At 41.0% G+C, this 18,979-nt stretch overlaps 1 protein-coding gene across 2 annotated transcripts in view; it reads left to right on the top strand.

Moving 5' to 3' along the window:
• banp (BTG3 associated nuclear protein) overlaps positions 1 to 15,394 on the top strand; it is a 37,025-nt gene extending 21,631 nt beyond the window's left edge. For both annotated transcript variants that reach the window (XM_073472479.1, XM_073472480.1), the window contains exons 12-13: positions 10,086 to 10,226; positions 14,353 to 15,394. In XM_073472479.1, coding sequence (XP_073328580.1) covers positions 10,086 to 10,226; positions 14,353 to 14,469 — 258 coding nt within the window. In that variant the 3' untranslated portion in view covers positions 14,470 to 15,394. The remainder of the gene's footprint in view (positions 1 to 10,085; positions 10,227 to 14,352) is intronic.
• Positions 15,395 to 18,979: the final 3,585 nt, after the last annotated feature.

Consider the following 18,979-nt stretch of genomic DNA (forward strand, 5'->3'; position numbering starts at 1 on the left):
ATGGCAATTACTGTGTCCAAAAGCCCAAGATGACATCCTCAAATGTCTTGTTTATTCTACAAGTCAAAGATATTCAGTTTACTGTCTAAGAGGAGTAAACAAACCAGGAAATTTTTTCTCTTAAAAAACTACACAAACTGATTAATCGATTATCAAAATAATTGGCTACTTTAAAAGTTGACATCTCATCAGTTATTTTATTGAAGCTGATTGTGAGCTGTCCCCTCAAAGCTGTCATTTTATTGTCAACAGACTGCTGACTTTCCCTCAAAACTCTAAATACGCTACATTTCTTTAACAAGATTAACTTTATATCAATAAAAAACAACTTGGTATGCCATCCTGTTTGTAGTTGTTTGTAAGGCCGCGCAGGCTGGTTCCATACTGCCACGTGGGATTCATGTGACTCACATTTCTGACTTGACAATATAATTCTTTGTTTTTATTGGCAGAACACTTTGTTCAAACCATTATTAGGATAGAGAAAAACACTGGGTGTTTATGTGATGTCATGTTGTACAAAAGTGCTGAATATCTAAAAAAGATTTCTTTGCTGTGCAATCAGGAAACAGAACATTTTGGTCACAACAAGGAAAACGGAAAATGATCGTCCGCTGTCTTCATTCTTTCGCTGACAGCTTGTGTGTTTCAGTGTGTCAGTCTTTGAGTAAATTGTACTGTCAAGTTAGTAAACTAGTGCTAAGTATGCTATGCTTACTGTTGCATAATGGTGCAGAACAAACTCAGTAAGAGATAAGTGAGAGGATTTGGGGCCTTGTTAAAGGATAGAGGGTCAAACCCCTTCTCCAGCTGTGCTGACAAAAGAAATTGAGGTGTCTTTGTAGCTGAGGAGACAGGCTGTGTTAAAATGTAGAGAGGGCTGCAGACTGACCCCTCTGTCTACCCTCGGTCCAGCCATCATGCTCTACATTGTCACTGGAGATTTATTGCATGCAACAAGCAGCACAATGTGCTCCACACATCTGACTATTCACTTTGTTTGTCTAACTGCTCATGCTCTCGTCAAATCTATGCAGTTTTGCTGCAGATGTTTGTGTATCCGCTTCCATGTCAGTCTATGCCAACTTAGTTCAACTTACTGCAGCTGTGCCAGCAGAAAGTCTGAACAAAACCGGACCCCAAGTTCCCTGCTGGCCTGTAAAAAAACAACCAAAAAAAACCTTGCAGACGGAAGAGAAGGCGGACCCATGAAAATATAAAATAACCAGTCTTTTACTGCACTACCCGTCTGTCATAGCCTCTTATCTAGTGCCCTTCTCTCTCTGTGCTGTGATCTTTCCCTGCGCTGATGCAGACCAAATGGAGGATTGGAAGATGAAAGGAGCGACTGATGAGGAGGAGGGGAGAGGAAAGCCAAGAAGGCAGTCCGTCTGGAAGACATGTTTTTTTCCCGTTCATGATTCAAAGCTGAGACTAGTTAAGCTGTGAATGGGACAAAAACACACCACGTAAAAAAAGAAAATATTGAACAGGGTTGTGCTGTCTGCTAGCACAAATTCAGTGTGCTCACGATGTCCTCAGATGCCTTCTTTTCTGTCAGATAGCTGTAAGCCCATGCTGTGTCAGTCTCAAAAAAACCCAACACATCTCAAGAGGCCGCTATAAAGCTTTACCAAATTTACTGATCGTGTCATCCTGCGGCATTTAACGATAATGGACCTGAATGCCGCCCATCGGGGGCTTGAGACGTGATTGTCAAGAGTCTGAACACAGCCACCCTCCACCCCCTCCACATCACTTCCTCCCTCTAGTTGAACCTCTGCCATCCCTTTCTGTCAGCACATGTTGCGGTGCATCTGTCGGACCCTCCCAAGCAGCATTGTTCATGGCCAGTGTGGGAACTGGGTCACAGAACAGAGAGTCCAGCTCAGCACTGGTCCCTCTGTCCGTGCTGCCAGGACCTATTAACACAGAACCTGTCGAGAACCAGGAAAAATAAAGAGGGCACATATTGTGTTAGAGAAAAAAGTGTAGGGGAGTTAATAAAGAAGAGGATAAGAAAGGACAATGAAGAGATAAGGAGGAAAAGGATTAATTATTTTGTTTTGACCTCATCTCCTCTGAACTCATGGTGTCGTGTTGATGTACATGCAGTTGTGTGCTTTTATGCCAGAGACATCAGCTCTTTCGAAGCCAGATGTCATTAAAAAAAAAAGATGCATGAACATTAAGTACTCACAGAATCAGGGTGTGATTTGTGCTGGCATGTGGTCTCCGTTGTCCTTTCTCTCTGCTGAAGAATGTTGTTTCTAGTGTGTGAGGGATTGTTGAGATTCCTGTGATCCACAGTGTGATGGGAGGGTAAAAAGCAGATGAAAAGATACAAACGAGATATTTTATGACCAGTGTTTATTATAAGCGGGGTGTACGTAAGCAGTCAAGGATTTAGAGGTGGATCCTGTTTCAAGGAGTAGTGGTCTGATTTGTGTCCTTGTGGCATCATGGCTGGAGATAAAGGGCCGTCGACAGGGGAATCCTTAGTTCTGAATGTGTGTGGGTGAGTGTGTTTGTAACTCAGCATATCTGAGCAGTGCAGAGGAGGATACCCCGAGTGGTGTTTTCTTGTCTTGTCTTTGTGGGTAGAGCCCAGGGTCGCTGGCTGTGTGAGTAAGAGGGACCAGATGTTTTAGATGCATTTCAGTGTGATTCATCTGCACAGTCCTGGTGCAGCCCTGCCTCACCAGTCCCAGGACTACAATGCTCATCAACTCATCAGTATCAACTTCAACAGGATCCTGACAGGGATATGTAATTCCTACGGCTATCCATAGGGCGTTTACAAGGTTAATTGTAATTATGGGTGAGGGGAAAAATCAAACCATTGCATCACTATTCTCTCTTGAAAGATTATGTCTGGACGTAGAAAACTCAATAATCAGAAATTTAAAACCCAATTCTCTATTTTATGGATGGATGGATGGTGCAATGTAACAGACGTAAACATGTGCGTCGTATTTACGTTCTAAGCTAGGCAACTTTGTTAGCCTTGGGGTAAGCTTGTTTCTTAAAAAGTTAGTTCAGTCCATTGATTGTATGAAATATGGCCAGAGCTTTTAAGTCTTAAAAGTGGAACCAATGCAGAAATTCCTCAAACTCGTATTCTTTCTAGTGGCCAGCAGGGGCAGACACCATTTGGTTTCAAAAATAGGTCCAATTTTATAGGTCCAATTTTAACAGTAAACAGTTTCCTAATACAGTAAGTTCATGCTCTCAATCGCTTTTTTCAATTCTTGTTCAATACAGCATTATGTTTATTTAATAAATTATGGTTCCTTTCAGAGCACAATAGATGATAAAGCAGGGTATGCGGTAGGAAGTGGCTACCTTGTGATTGACAAGTTGCTACCATGGTGTGTCCCCAGGTTCAGGTCACTTCAGGCTCCAGCAAAACAAGATGGAAACAAACAAAACAAAAAAATGGATTGAAATCAAAATATTTTAATATTTTCTCAATTGGAATTGAATCATGAGGTGCCTGGAGATCAAAAAACCTTTTAAACAAAGGGAAAAGGAAAGAGAAAAAGAGAACCTCAGGAAGAGCAACAGGAGAGGTATTCCTCTCCCAGGATGGTCAAGATTCAATATGTCATGTGCACAGAATAAATCAGCAAAAAAAATATCACAATTTCTACATATGTTGATGACAAAAACAGCTATGTTTATGTAAATTGAAGCCCAAGTAAAGAGTATGGATCTAGGAAGACGTTAAGCAGCTTTGGCTGTCATCAGATAGGTGAACCTGAACTACATGACCTCTCAACCATGGAGACCTGGAAGAAGAACAGGCCACACAAACACAGAAGAGGCAGCACAGCATTCACACAGAGAGAAAGAGAGGCTAGGGAGAGGGGAGAGAAGAAGACACGCTGAATCTCCTGGGTGAAGATGATCCGGATCCAAAGGCCTGGACAGCTAGCAGAGAGAGAGAGAGAGAGTTTCCCAGATGGCTGATGGTCCAGTAAAGAAGTAGAGAGGAGCCAAACTCTGAGCAGTATCTAGCAGAGGAGGAACAATAAAACTTATTTTTTTGTGGGGATGATAGCAAAACAACTTACATAACTAACTCTGCAGCGAGGAGTGTTTTCACCAATACAAAAGTTAAAAATGGCAACAATATGTATAGTATTTTTTAGACTACACATTCCTCTGGACATTAATGTGACTGTGACATACATGCCAGAGAAAGTGCGAGACAGATGTTGAGATGGATGTTGCACATTAGATTAGAGTTTGTTTTGCTTCTGCTTTTACCGATGCTGACAAGTGTACAAATTGTATCTGATAGATGTGATTTCTCGCAGAGTTAAAGACTCCAGTGTGCTACATGCTGATTAAAGATGATGGATGTCCGTCATGGCAGATCTAATACTTGAATTAGAACTGTTGGATTCTTGGCCACTGTCGTGTCGAATACGTCAGTTTGGGACGCCCTTTTCAAAATAAATAGTTAGGAGATTTGGGTGCACTGCTTAAAAGGTCGCTCTTAGGTCATCTGGACATGTTTAGTGTTACAATCTTTTTCCCAGTGCATTTTCATTTGTTCACAGTATTTAAAGGGGACTGCCAGACCTTCATAAAAAGGAAATAAGATGTGCCACAGAAAAATGAGATTTGATTTACTAAACATTTTGGCCTTCATCAGTGTGTATTACCATATTAAATGACTTGTTAAGATGGGTTTTTTGTGCAGTGTGATATTTTGTTAGTTGAGTTTTACAACCTGATGTATATCATCTCCTCTGGCTCCATTGAATTAAACGGGATAATTGGAAACATGATAGAGTCGTCATCTTAAATCATGAAATTTACCGGCATTGTAAAAATGCCTTCGTCAATTAGGCAGTCCAAGTTTGGATTTACGCTGGAGAACAGAGGGAACCTTTAGTGGAACTTTTCTTTCTTTTCATTTTTAATTACGGCTGTTGTTTTTGTCATCGGTCCCTGTTTGATTTGCTGGTTCTGGATCAGACTTTGGTTCAAGCTGGTTTTGTCATAAAACCTCTCTTAGCCCCATCTGAATCTGACTCCCAGTCTGCTGGTGGGAGTTGTGGAGCAAAGGATGCAAGGAAGGGGTTGATTTGATGCAGGTGCTGAGCTCTGGTGTACAAACAGTGTCAGGGTGTGGGTGGAGATGGGAAGCAGTGGGCCAGGGTCATACAGGGTCAGGGGTCTTGCAAGACATAATGATTTATAATAAGGATGTATTCTAACGAATAGTGTTCTAGTATTGTATGGTACGTTAACTTGTCAAAAGTCTGAACATGTGATCACAAATAAGCGAGAGACTTGACAAATCCTAAAGGAACGAAGCTCAATAACTTCTGACATTTTTTTGATTTGCATCACAAGCCCACTGTTGTCTACTCAGTCATATTATGAGCCGAGGCCCAGCTGAGATCAGAATAGTCCTCAGACTCAGAGGTAAAATAAAAAGCATATGTAACTAACAGTTAATGACTGCAGTGTGTTCATTTTCCATTTTCCCAGTCCACACTAAACAAGCTCTCAGAGCACCGCTGTGTCTATGGGCATCTTTACAGCCAAGTCGTAGCCAGGCCTTAGTCCACCCTCTCCACCCCACCTACCCACCCGGAGATAGTGTTTCTGCTTGGACATCTGTCTACGGTTGGCAGTTGCAGATGTTGTTGACGGCTGTGAAGCTGAGAGGAAGTTCCAGCCACTCCAAAGTCCAAATGTTTCTTTTTTCATTTCCCTGTTTTGCTTTTTTTTTTCTTTCCTTTTTTTTCAGATCTGAAAGAAGAGGAGGTATTCCTTTGGGAATGATAGGAACCAGATTTGTGGTGTTCTTTTCTCTTCTTCTCACCTTCTTATTTGTATGAATTTTTGTGAACTTAAAAGGAGGATCTTGTGTTAATGGGGTATTCCAGTGTATTTTGATTACAGCGAGGGTGAAGCAAAACATACTCAGACACAAACACACACGTGCAAACTAAGGGAGTGACTCATAGCATTTGTCGGATGAACAGCTGAGTTTAACTAAGACCTCCTGTGAGCCTGGGAATTGATGCCAGCCTGCACTAAGTATGTGCATTTTGTAAGCAGATTTTCTGATTGACGCATTACTCTGCGACCTTGTTACCGAAGGAAAGAGTTGGAAATTCGGAGGCATTGCTGTATTTTTGAACCCATACGCTCATAAAGCACTCTTTATTGGAGTTTAACTAGTTTCATGTGAAGCGAGAGGAGAGAAAGTGCATTTTAAACTCCTCAGACGAGCACAGATTAGGTTTGAGTAACAAAGCCTTGTTTATCAAGTTGGTTATTGTCTTTCAGAATCATGAATCTTTCTCTGCATTGTGCTGCAGTTGTCATTTTTGTGTCTTTCCTCTCACATTGCTGTATTTTCTTGGCGTCCTGGATGCATTACTGAAAGCATTACAGCATCAGAGAAAGATTTATGTTTTTCTTTCCCTTTTTACTCAAGGCCATGGCAGCTCGCAAAGCCTGCGGAGGATTTAAGATGCTCTTAATTGTTCGATGCTCTTCCTTCCAGTACTGTGCTGCGGTATCATAGCCCTTTAATCTTGTTTGTCTGCTCTGCTCTTTGGACTTCCAGCATGGGGGTGGCAAGCCAGCCAGCACTGATAATTTAAAGGTCCCAGTCTTAGAACGTTGAGGTCAACAGTAACTAATGCACTTAAGGCCTGCTGACGGCCCTGTTTCTGACAAATTAAGCTCAAAACGTCAAATTTAATATATCGGGCCACATTTTAACTGAGTCATCCCAGCTCTTAGTTGAAAACCGATGCAGTCAGACAATCAAAGGGAAAAATCAAGGTTTTCCAGTGTCAGGGGATTCATCTGCTCCAAAAAAGCTTGTTATTATCAGCAAATCACCATATGGACCAATAAAGGCTTTGAAATTAAACATCAGCCTGAAAATACATTTCTGCTGATATACAGTAACAGGCCGATAAGATGATGCTTGTCATGTGTGGGTTATGCGAACTGTTTATTATTTTGTTCTGGGAATGTTTACTTTTTAAAAGGCATTGTATGTCTGCATTTTCCAGTGGGCTTTCATGATAAGAGATTTCCATGACAGGAGAGACTTGATGTTCTTTGCAATAAGTTGGAACGTCTGCAATCGGTCAAACAAAGTTGTTGTAAAATAAGTTCATATTGAATATTGGAAAAAATCCAATACAGTGTCAGGGTTTCCCATACATTGATTTATTTGTGATTTCCCGCCACAATATCAACATTGGAGAACAATGCCATCTGTGATCAATTAATTAGTGGACTAAATAGTGCTCTATCAAACATTTCTTACCTTGTGGTGTAGTGTATCTATCTCCACTAGCAGTCTTGATTTGCTGATTCAACCCAGTTTAAGAGAAGAATCGTTTTCTATCTCATAAAACCATTCCTTGACATGTTTTTGTTTTTTATTTTTTTATTTTTTTATCATTAGTATAGACAACAAATCAAAATTTATGCTGATATGGCAAAAAAATATTATTCTACAAGACTGAATTTTATCCCCGTACATTTTCTGGGCAGCCTCCATGAGATGGATGAACAACTCTCAAGAATAGATTTAGCTTTTGATTGTTTTCGACATGTCATACTTTAAAGCCAAGCATCACAGCATTACACCCAAACAGTGGAGACGAGTTGTTCTGACCGAGCGAGTCGTGGGACAGGATGTGGACCCGAGAAGTTCCTGTGTAATCGCCGCAGAGATCTCACACACTGTTCCAACTCTGTAAATGCTTTTGTGAGCCTCTGTGTGCTGCTCCTCACAGCTGAGAATGCAAACTGCTCTCAAATGGAGGTCGAGAGTCTAATTGAGTTAGACAAGGCTTTACGATCTCACGTATCAGCCATGGCAACACTCTAACGGCGGTAATTATACACTTAGACACACTGGTTAGATAATACAGAGATCCCGCTTGAGTTTACACACATATGTTCATATACATGCAACTGCAGGCAGATGACCACTTGGCAGAAACTGCATTTGACTCCCCAATTTAAGAACAGTGTGTTGACATGTGGATCTCTATAGATGTCTGCCATGAAAATGCAAACAGCTGGCGTTGCATTTGGTTTCTCACTGTTCTCGCTGAGCTGTATCGATATTGGAATATGAGATTTTGGTCATATCGCACAGCCCTACTTTAAGCTAAGCTAAGCTAATTGACTGGTGGCCCAGGCTTTACTTTTGGCCCATTAGTGTAGGAGCAGTATCAATCTTCTCTTCCCTTCTAAATCTCTGCAAGAAACTGAATAAGTGGATTTCCCAACATGTTCAATTGTCAACTGTCTGATTGATGTCAGCCCTCCAGGCCAATGCTCCAACTGATCAGGAATGTTTTCTGGGCCATCAAATGCTGTGATTCATTTGACCCAGCTCTAACACTCTTGTGCTAGTCTAAGAGTCTCGCTCGCTCAGTCTGGATCCATGTCTTTGCTTGAAGCATGGTCTGATCGGGTGAGTCAGGCAGACCTCTCACACTAATAACTTCCATCGGGCCGGCCGAGCCTGGTACATTATGGCGATGAAGCGGCACATTTTGCGGTGAAACCGGCAAAGTCTCTTAGATGACAAGGCAAGCCGGTGGGTAGTGGTGGTAGTGGGGGTTAACTGAACCTTTGGGGCCTGTCTCTCACTCAGATCTTCAAAGCAAAGGTTGGACTGGGGGTTGGGAGGCAGAGTGGGACTCTGGGATTGGAAGAGTTGGGGGGCAACAAACATCATCTGTAATTGAGGTTTGTGAGGTTTGGGTTTTTCTGCAGCCTTGCATATTCTCCCCTAAATTTTTAAAGTCTGTTGCGCCTGTCCCAGCGAGTCCCAGCACCAAGCGCAGCTGGAAGAAGCCCGAGCTGGAGACCTCACATAGCATTGCAGAGAAAGCACACAAAGACAACATACATGTGAAACCTGCCAGTCAGGAAACACTGAAAGAGGCCTGTTTTCAGTACAAAGTTGTGAAACTGGTAAACATGTAAATGAGACCACACTGTGAGTTCATGCAGGAATGCACTATATTTCAAATTAGTAGCCCCCAAACTGAGATATTTTTGGAAAGCTCTGGGCCACATCAGAAAGTCGTAATGTGGTCTCTGACTTCTATCTGATTAAAACGATGATGCACAGGTACAAATCTGTGGGAATGTTTCCCTCCATCTGTCTTATTCTGTGTCTGTGTTGACAGGATGATTGTATGTTAATTTGTACGTCTGTTGTCACATTGGAGTTATGCTACACAAATTAACAGCAGTGCTCTGCTAATCCCAGAACATGTGTGTGACATCTTACAAGTGCACACACAAAAAACACATGCTACCCTCTGTGTGCTTGTGTTTAAAGTCTATCTATAGGAATAGCCTCAACAACAAACTATAGGAATACGTAACAACACTCCAGCTGCACGGCGCTGCTCTGTAATTAGTGCGTCAAATAACGGCGGCGCTTTAATGTCGCCTGGCTGACTTTCAACGCTGTGGGAGATTAGGATCCCCCTGCGATGTCTGACTCTCCTTTTATTTCTTTTTCTCAATCTGACTGCAATGAAATAAACCCAAATAAAAAAATAATCTTAACTAGCACAATCATATTACGGAGCCCTGGAAAATAAGACTTGTAACAATATAATTAAATTGAATGGACCATAACGTTGTTCTCAAACTCGAGGTATAAACAGAGGGTGGGGATGATAAGCAATGAGAACAGCAGGACTGAAATGTTTATTTACGTCACTCCGATACCACCACATGGCCCTTTTCCTTGCCGCAGTTACTTTGGTGTGTTTGTGTGACACCGTGCTTATACACAGTGATGGCTGTAATCAATAAAAGAACATAAACACATCAGATACGACACAAATGAGGCTTTCTGCTGTTTGTTATTATTTGGCTCTAGTTTCCAGTGGTGTGTACGGTAGATCATTGCCTTTTAAACTCAACTGAATGAAGCTGACTCGGGGCATTTCAATCAGCTCTATTACAATTTTATAAGATTGACTGACTGATCATAATATTGAGATTGGATTGAAAACTTCAGTTATGGTTGACTGTTCCTCTCTCCTGTCCCCTAGGTGCTCCGTGGGGCTCAGCTCATTGCGGTGGCGTCAGCTGATGGCGGTGCTACAGCGGTGGAGGGCTCCCCCCTCCCCCCTGACATTCAAGTGCAGTACGTCCAACTAGCGCCCGTTGCAGATCACACAGCTGCCGTACAGGTAAAACAACACACACGCACAAAACACAAACTCTTCCAGGCTCTTGTACACGTGTACACAAACACAGATTGTTTGTAGCTGGGTAGTGTTCCAAGTTCTGGAGTATGCAGCTAACGGCTGAGGTGAAACAGACTCTAGTACTAATCTAAATCAGTCCCACTAAACATGTGTTTGTGTTTGAACCAATCTATAATAAATAACTGTACTCCACTCCTCTTCTCCTCAATCTGATGTACCGATCCGTAATCAGGGATGCTATTAATCTGTGCTGTGTGCTCAGTACTACACTAGAAGATACAAGGGCTTTGCTTATTTTAGTACTCTGATGTGTACAAGCTACAGTGATTAACTGAAATGTTCAATTTGTTCCTAAACAGCACAATCATTCAAAAATCTTTTATGCAAAGAAACTCCACATGTTAACAATCAGTCAGATAAAGTGAGCAAAGTCTGACCTGTTAACTTTGGAAGTGACTCATGTCCATTTTACTCATGTGAGTCATTGATTTCATGATGTGATAGATAGATAGATTTTTTGAGAAAACAGTCAAAAGTCTCAGATTCCAGCTTCTTAAATATAATATTAAATAGATTTTCCTGTTCCTTTACTCTTCTATGACAGTGAACAGAATATCTTTGAGTTGTGGAAGAAAACAAAATACATTTGATGACGTCGTCTTTGGGAAACACTGATCAAGGTTTAAGGTTCAAGGTTAATTTATTTGTATTTTTGCAAAAGTGGTTGCAAAAACAAAAATTAGTTCAAGCTCCTTCGTGCTACAAGGAGAAAAAAACAACACAAAACAAAAACAAACTATTTTCTGTAGTGGATTGACGTGTGGAGCGATGAATTGAGTCCCACAGCCTCAGCATGTGTCAACATTTTATGACATTCTATGACGTGCAACTAATTATTCAATCAAGAAAAAAATGTACAGATGAAAATGAAGATTGATGAAGAAAAAAAATGTTGGTTGCAATCCTTCTAATGTATAATATAACCCATCGTTACACATATTTCATTTTTTGACACTTTACAGCCGCCCAATTGGAACAATGGATCACTGTGCTTCTGTCAAGGCCCCAAAACACTTTTTTCCTGCTGAAGGAAAGTGCTGCAGTGTATTTGAACGTGTCAACAGTTTGATCTAAAAAGCACCTCGCAGTTGCATTAGTCAATGATTAAGTGAAAAATATATTCACTACAGCTGAAAATAATGTTTTAAAGGAATTACCAGTAGGCCATTGTCTTCACTGAATATTTTCGCTCCATCCACCTAAAACTCCACCTTTTTGTCCAATCAGTTTAAATCATGTCTTTTATTGTAGATTTGCCAGTATTATAAATCCACAGATGTCTTCTTCCCTGTGCAGTTTTTCTTTTCTCCTTTTTTTTTTTTTTTGATGATAAATTACTTACTGAACAGCAGCCAACGTTTCTGGATGTTGCGGCTGACATCTGCCTTCTTTTTTTTTTTTTTTTTCTATAATGATTTGATCGGCTTCGTAATGAGGCAGAATGCATCCTGTAATATTTCATTGATAATTACTGTAATGTTGAAATAGAAATATGAGCGTAATTTCTACAATTTAGCTCAACTGCTCACAGATAAAAATGGGTCTGCTTATAATTTCACTTGAAATAAAATGCACTTAGCCTTCAGTCATTATGATGGCTGTTTTGACAAACAGTAATTTACCGTAATAAAGTGGAGGGGATGGAGTGTTGCGAGGAGAAGAGTGGTAATTAGTAGATAAGCCTAAAATCCCTTGATGATTGAGCTCGTCGAGGAACAGCCACATGTGGAATCAGGAATGGTGCACAGGCGCACCGCACGGTGGCCTTTGAAGTGGTCAGTTTAACCCTGCGAGGAATATGACAGAACAGCACTTTTTCATTGTTCTCTCTGTTTTTTGTTCTCCCCAAATATCACTTTTTCTCGTTACCGCTTCCCTCAAGTGCCGCGCTAAAATGAGTACAGTCTAGTCCTGATGTGAGTCAAGTCTTTTGTTGGGTTTTTAAAGTATAAACAGAGAGAACTTCAAATGATTCATGGCTGTGTAAAATACCAGTTTGGTCCTGATATAGATCTTCCTGCAGACTTTGTGGTGTGATTGATTACATTGCCTCACTGCAACACATGCCGAGAGCAAATGTGATGACTGGCTAGCATCAGCTTTTTGGGATGTCCTAATTAAATTTTTGCCCTCTCAGTAAGACTCTGCCTTGTTGTCTTTTTGTTTTCTGTAGTCGTCTAGGTGATTGGTTCCTTGCCCCAGTGAGCACAGAGGTGATTAAAGAATCCGATATTGATTATTTATTTTTTGGGTGTGGACATACACATTGTCACCCGTGCACTGTATTCCAAGATCTGTGCTCCATGTTGTTTGGCAAAGTGAGCAATCAAACTGTTTGTTTACTCTACTGATTTTGTTTGAATGGATTTTAAGGTCTAAAAAGGTCTCATTTTTTCCCTAATGTTTGTTGATTTCTGTCAAGATCTGTGTACAATCAAAGCTGGCAGAAGCCTGATCAGTCATTAACTCTCTGTTCAGTGGAGTTTGGGTTCAGTAAGGACGCACCCAAAATATAATGTAAGTTGTTAATGCGCCAAGAAGAAAGTTGGGTACATTCAGTATGTTCAAGTAGACTTTCAAGTGTGCTTCAAAGAACAACCTACATAGACCTGATAAGGTGAATGAAGAGTCTGAGTTTTGGACTGTTGTTTGGACAAAATAAGCAATTTGAAGACGTCACTTTGGGCTCTGAGACTTGACATTTTATTCACTAAAAGATTAATTGATTAATTATGTAAATAATCAGCAGATTAATTGATAGTGAATACAATCCTAAGATGCAGCTCTAAACTGTGTTGTAAAAAACACATAGCAAGAATCATTGCGTCAGGTCACCCATGTGGGAGTCTAGATTCTGGGCCTGGCCTCTCAAGGTGGTACAGGGCAGGTTATTATCACAGTTGGGTTTTGATGTGCTAAAGTGTAAACATGACTTGACTTTTAGCTCAAAGTTCAGAGAAAGGTTAGCGCTGTTCTTTTCCCCCCTTTTTGAAACGTGTTGAATCGAGAGAATTGCTCTCATCTGTTTCCAGACATATGGTAGCATTTATACAAGTTCTTGAAAAATTACTTAGGCTTTTGTGTTTATTTACATCTGCATTTTCCCCGCTTTTTCTTTATTTAATAGTTTCCATTACACTTTAAACTAGATGAAGTAGGGGACAACAGCACACAGTTATATTTTGGCATTCTGCGCTGCATTTCTGCAAGTTGGTGATAATCTGCGGCTAAATTTTGACACAACATCTCATGCGCAGGGTTAAAGTTGGGACGACAGAGCACCAACAGCCTGGTTTAAGCACGCTTAAAGCAAAAACATTTTCTGCTACATCCGAGTCAAAGCAATGGATCCATTATCTATTAGTATTTCCAAATGGAGATCGAGGCCAGTTTTTTATGACATGTTCAACATGTTCGTTGTCTCAATTGCTCAGAGAAAAACATGGATCCAAATGAGTTTAACTTGGCCTCTTTACTGCCGGCGGTTGCAGTGTGTCCGCCTCATGTGTTGTTACATTATGCTGCTGTGGTGCAGCTGTGCTCCATTCAGTGCTGTTGTCTAGTGACAACATGCTGGGCTGGAGGGAGGATTAAATGCTGCAGGTGTGTTTGAGGGAACCTTTGGCGTGCATTCGGGGAAGGAGTGAGTCACTCTTCGTGGTCATCATCCAGGACTGAGTCATGAACCTCTCATCTTTTAAGGGGTTTTTAGCCACACAATACCTCGCTCTGTCTGACAGCGACCATACAGACAGTAAGGGAGCATTAAAATACAAACGGCTCATCTCTTGTCAAGTCGCTCTCCACCTGTCACTGCACTGTCTTTCTTCTTTTCTCAGTCCTCTTTCTTCTCTCTGATATATCTCTTCTCTAATCTCTCTCGTCATTCCTCTGCTCCTATCTTCGGTCCATTCACTGTGGTTGTCTCCCACAATAACACAGGAGTAGGGGGCTACAGAATGGCTCGGGTCGCCATCTGTTAGTTTCTCATGCAAGATCTCGCTGTTTTCCCGTACTTCACCTCTTCTTCTCTTCTCTTTCATGCCAGGCTGCTGAGCTGGCCCCAGCCCTGCAGACAGACATGGAGGTGAAAGAGGCCATTCAGGGTGCCATCCACGGAGAGAACGGCGAGGTGGTCCAGATCGTCACCTCTGTGGCCACCTGAGAGTCTTGCCTACAACTGTGCTCTGCAGCATGGCCCGACGAGACTCAGTGGAACAACAGAATGCTAACAGTCTGACAAGCAATCGAGTCAGAAAAGCCTTTATAACAATAAACTGAAGGTCACTGATGAAATACAGGGAAGCAGCATTTTTCAGTTTTTGTGTTTTCCCCTGCAAAATGCTTACTTCATTGCCAACCAGATGTCGCAATGTGGAAATGTTCACAGAGAACTTGAAAAAGACTACGATACTCCAAAATCAACTGTGGTCTTTCTGGTGTTTTCATCACCAGAACGACCTGGCCCCGCCACAGAATACACACAGGGATTAGTGTCTATCCAGGGAGGATGCTGCTTATGCAGGCCATCATCCTGCCACTTCATCAGCACACACGCTTGTTTACATCAACTTTGGAAAATAGTGGAGTTTTTTGGGGGTCAAGACACTTGGCTAACCTTGAAAAACCCCCATGAGGGTTTGTTACGGCTCAAACAGCCCGTACTGTGGTCCCTTTCTCGTCGTTTCTAGTCACAGTGGACTGCAGTGGAAAGTAGATTTAGCTGAGGACAGCTACTCTTGGTTCTGATTAATTTGGTTTCCTGTCACTCACCATGATTCGGTCCATACATGTCTCCCGGCTCTGAGCCTCGTCTTCATTTTCTTCCCTCAGCTTGTTCTCATATTGCTTTAGCCGCACAGCTTTGTTTATTTGTTCGATTGATCTAATTGTGACATGCCGAAATCTTTTTGACGAGCTTTAATTTTGGAGGTAGAAGACCATGAAATAGAAGAGATGGTGCCAGTGGTAGACAGTACAAGTGGCTTGTAGAATACCAAGGAAACCTTGAAGTTGTTTATTTCCCTCCAGTTCGTTCTCTGTGAATGATGCATTCATGTGAATAAAACATATTTGTGGTTGCCATAAAAGTGTGTTTTTATTTTGGTTTCTTTCTGTATTTCCATCAACTGTGGTCATCAAAATGGCTTCAAAGATTTCCATGACAAGACTTTGCTTTCATCCAACACAAATGGACAGTTCAAGAGAGTATGAAATGATAGCTTGGTTTTGAGGTCGTGTTTCAGCTTCTATGAGCTAATTTATTTACTCTTTCATACTCATTTACTTTTCAAAAGTAAATATATATCATGTCAACTTAAATTACCATAGGATTAGGCTACTGAATTGTCACGATCCTGACAAAACAGACAGAAATGATGAGCTTTTACTTGGTCCAAGCAAGGTTTTTGTCACAAGTAACTGTAATGTAATTGATATATTTTGTGGATTCCTACCTGTCCTGAGATACCTGGACATTTAGAGACTCGTTTTCCAGTCATGGAAACACCTGGAAATTGATTCAAAATTAAAAATGAGTAAATATCCTGCAAACAGTGGAATGGAAAAACTTCCCTTGTCATTTCAGCCACCATGTCAGTCACAAAATTTGTCTCAAGTCACCAAATGTGGAGACTTGAGACAAATTTTTCCAGAGCTGCAAGTGTAATTCTCAGAAAAGCTCAGCCGAAATGCTGTAGATGGTCGTATTGTCATTCATGCAGCCTATTAATGATCAAAAATACATTTTGTAGTGGTTTATAAATACATGCACAGTGATGTTAATTGTATGTGCAACAAACACTTTCACTTTCTACTTCTTTTAAGAGGTGAGAAGATTAATTTCCTGTAAAATAACATAAAGTCAATTTAATTTGAACTGTTACTCATGAGTTGTGGCCAACTTGATATTATAGTTAGAGGAAAACTTGAGTAAATCGGTCAATTTGCAGGATACTGCAGCAGAAAAACCTGCTAAGTGAGCTAATAGAGAGCTGACGATAATGATTTTGACTAATTTTCTTTATTTGAGACTCAAATGGATTTTAAAGGTGCATAATGTAAGAATTTGGAAACCCTAGTTAAATTCATACACAAAAAAAAATAAGGGAGCAGCGTATAACCAGAGTGACCACTGACTGCTGCTAGCTAGTTAGCTAGTTAGCTATGCATCTAGCGGTCCAGACTTGGAGCTCAGGGCACTGGGGTTTTGGACCGGGCCAGGTTAGCATGTTAGCTTAAGTAGATATCTCCGCAACACAATATAAAGACATCATAATGACAAAACTTTTTTCTTCACATTCTGTTAATAATTTTAGTTGTATTTGTTGTATTTATGTTTTAAACCAAAATCTATATATATTTCACCTTTAAATGAAATGGACCTTTCACACTTTCACAGTTAGCTCATATGGTTTTATTGGGGCAAAATAGTTCACTGAAATTGAACTTTTTTAAAAAATTTTGTCCAAGTTTGAAGTTTTTTATATTAGGGTCCTGATATGAGCCAGTGTTTGAGATTGGAATTTTAACTACCATAATCATGTAGGTGTTACATAGAGCACAAACAAGATGCTTGTTTGCTTAGGAGAGCTTTGTCAGCAAAAACACACACAAAAAAAACAAACCAGTCATGATGGCGTCTCATAAAAAATGGAGGTCAGACGACCTTATTGTGCAGTTAGCAGTGATGAGTGCAGCATCACCTGGAATGAACCTGCATCATTAAAAAGAAGGAGAAAAAATTGGGTGTCCATACTTGTAAATTAAACTGGTAAATTATATGATTTGTGAGAAAGTGCTGCCCTGTAGTGTCAAGACAAACTCCTGGAAAAGGTCCTGGAAAAAAACTGTTTCTTAGAAAGAGTGGGAAGCCTGACTTTGTGCCCACTGCATGAGTCTGTTTTTCTGTCTGTAAAGACACGGAGAATGTTTTGGAGTGATGCTCTGCTAATGACGAATATCTCTGCAGTCAGCAATAAAACAGATAAGCGAGACACTCTGAGGCTGTGTGTTAGTTTGGGGAAGTTTCCCATGCTCGGTGTGATGTAATAGTGTATTTTGGAGTGTAGGAAAGAACCAGGCGACAAAATGAACTTGATAAAACAACATCCACGGACTTGGCTGCTTCCTCTTGTTTCCTTTCAGTCTGTTGTTGCTGTCTCTGACCCCCCTTTACACTGCCTCTTCATCCTGTCCATTCCCCTCACGGCTCTCTGACGTATTCCTCTTCTCCCACTCGACTTGTGTTTTCGCCTTTCTCCTTGAGAAGCTGTGTTTAAGTCCATTTACTCCTCTTTAAAATGATACACTGAGCTGGGCTACAAATTGAGTGGGATAGACTGGTGGGTCCATCCCCTCTGAAATAATCTTGACATAACTGAGTTCAAATGTTGGCTCGGACATCCGTCTCCCCCCCCCTAGTGAACCCTCCATTAACTCTTGGACTTGGAACAGGGAACAGACCCTGCTCGTAACAGCCTTTTTCTCTTCACTTTTACAACCCTGGGCTCCATCCAGGAGCTGGAGTGGTTACCATAGCGACGGGCCCTCTCTCAGGCTGCCCCTAAGATAACCTGCTGAAAACAGAAATGAATGATGGATGGAGAGATGAGATTGTTTGGAAGCAGAATGCATGTTTGGAGAGAAGGAGTGGAGTGATGGAGACCGAGCCGTGTATCTTTCTCTTCCTTCTCTCAGCAGCTCAGCAGTTGCTCTCCTCGCAGTGACGCCGGCTCCGCTGGCATCGAGTACCAACCTCTGCTCCCCCTCTAGGTTTCGACTTCGGCTGTGCATCTTCCCCCGGCGCAAAGTTTTTTACAAGGCCGTAGGAGTTATCTCAGGATGTGTTGAGATGAGTGAACATGTTTGTTGGAGCAAAAATGTCCAAACAAGATGTGTCTCCAGGATCATAAATCAGCAATTGTTAATCTTGGGGAAACAAAGCTCCCCACAGCCGGGATTTATCGGCCTCGCGCCAATGGACAGATTACACCAGAGCAGCAGGCGTTGCGTTTTTATCAGTTTTTACTTTTTTTTTCACTATTTTATTTCTCACTTGCTGAATATTCTTATTCCTTTCGTATTAGTTAGTAACTTGCCATTTTTGGGCTATAGAAACTTCTCTGTCCCTTGATTGTGTTTCCTGTTGTGTCCTGAATCCTAGACGGTGGCTTTATTCTTAAATGAACAGCATAGTCAATAACTTAACTTCCCTTTTGGTTGCTCTAAGATGACAAGCTAAAAAGAAGAGCTGTCTTTCGATTTATCATCCTTTTTTGTCTTGCATTAGCCTACTCTGTTAAGTACTCCTCTTCACAGCCCTATAACGCATTTACTTGCTTTTTACATCAGTAAATATCTAAATATGAGCAGTACCAATAATATAATAGATGGTAAAAGGAGTACTCTTGGAAGGAAGAAGACATTTACTCACAGGAATATAAGGCATCTTTTAATGTTTCAATACAGATGGACATTTTCTATCCTAAAGCAGGATTTATAGCTCCAACTATACTTACTGTTTAGTTTTTATTTTACTGGATGATGTATTTCTTACACATCTGAAAAAGCAGGCGTCCAAGACTTCAATGTAGTGATTCATATCGAGCTCCTCTCAACACTGAGGCCGATTTCATGAAACTGAAGTACAGCTTCACACAACAAAACTTGAGTGT

Source organism: Pagrus major, chromosome 8 (assembly GCF_040436345.1).
Source record: "Pagrus major chromosome 8, Pma_NU_1.0".
Lineage (NCBI taxonomy): Eukaryota > Metazoa > Chordata > Actinopteri > Spariformes > Sparidae > Pagrus > Pagrus major.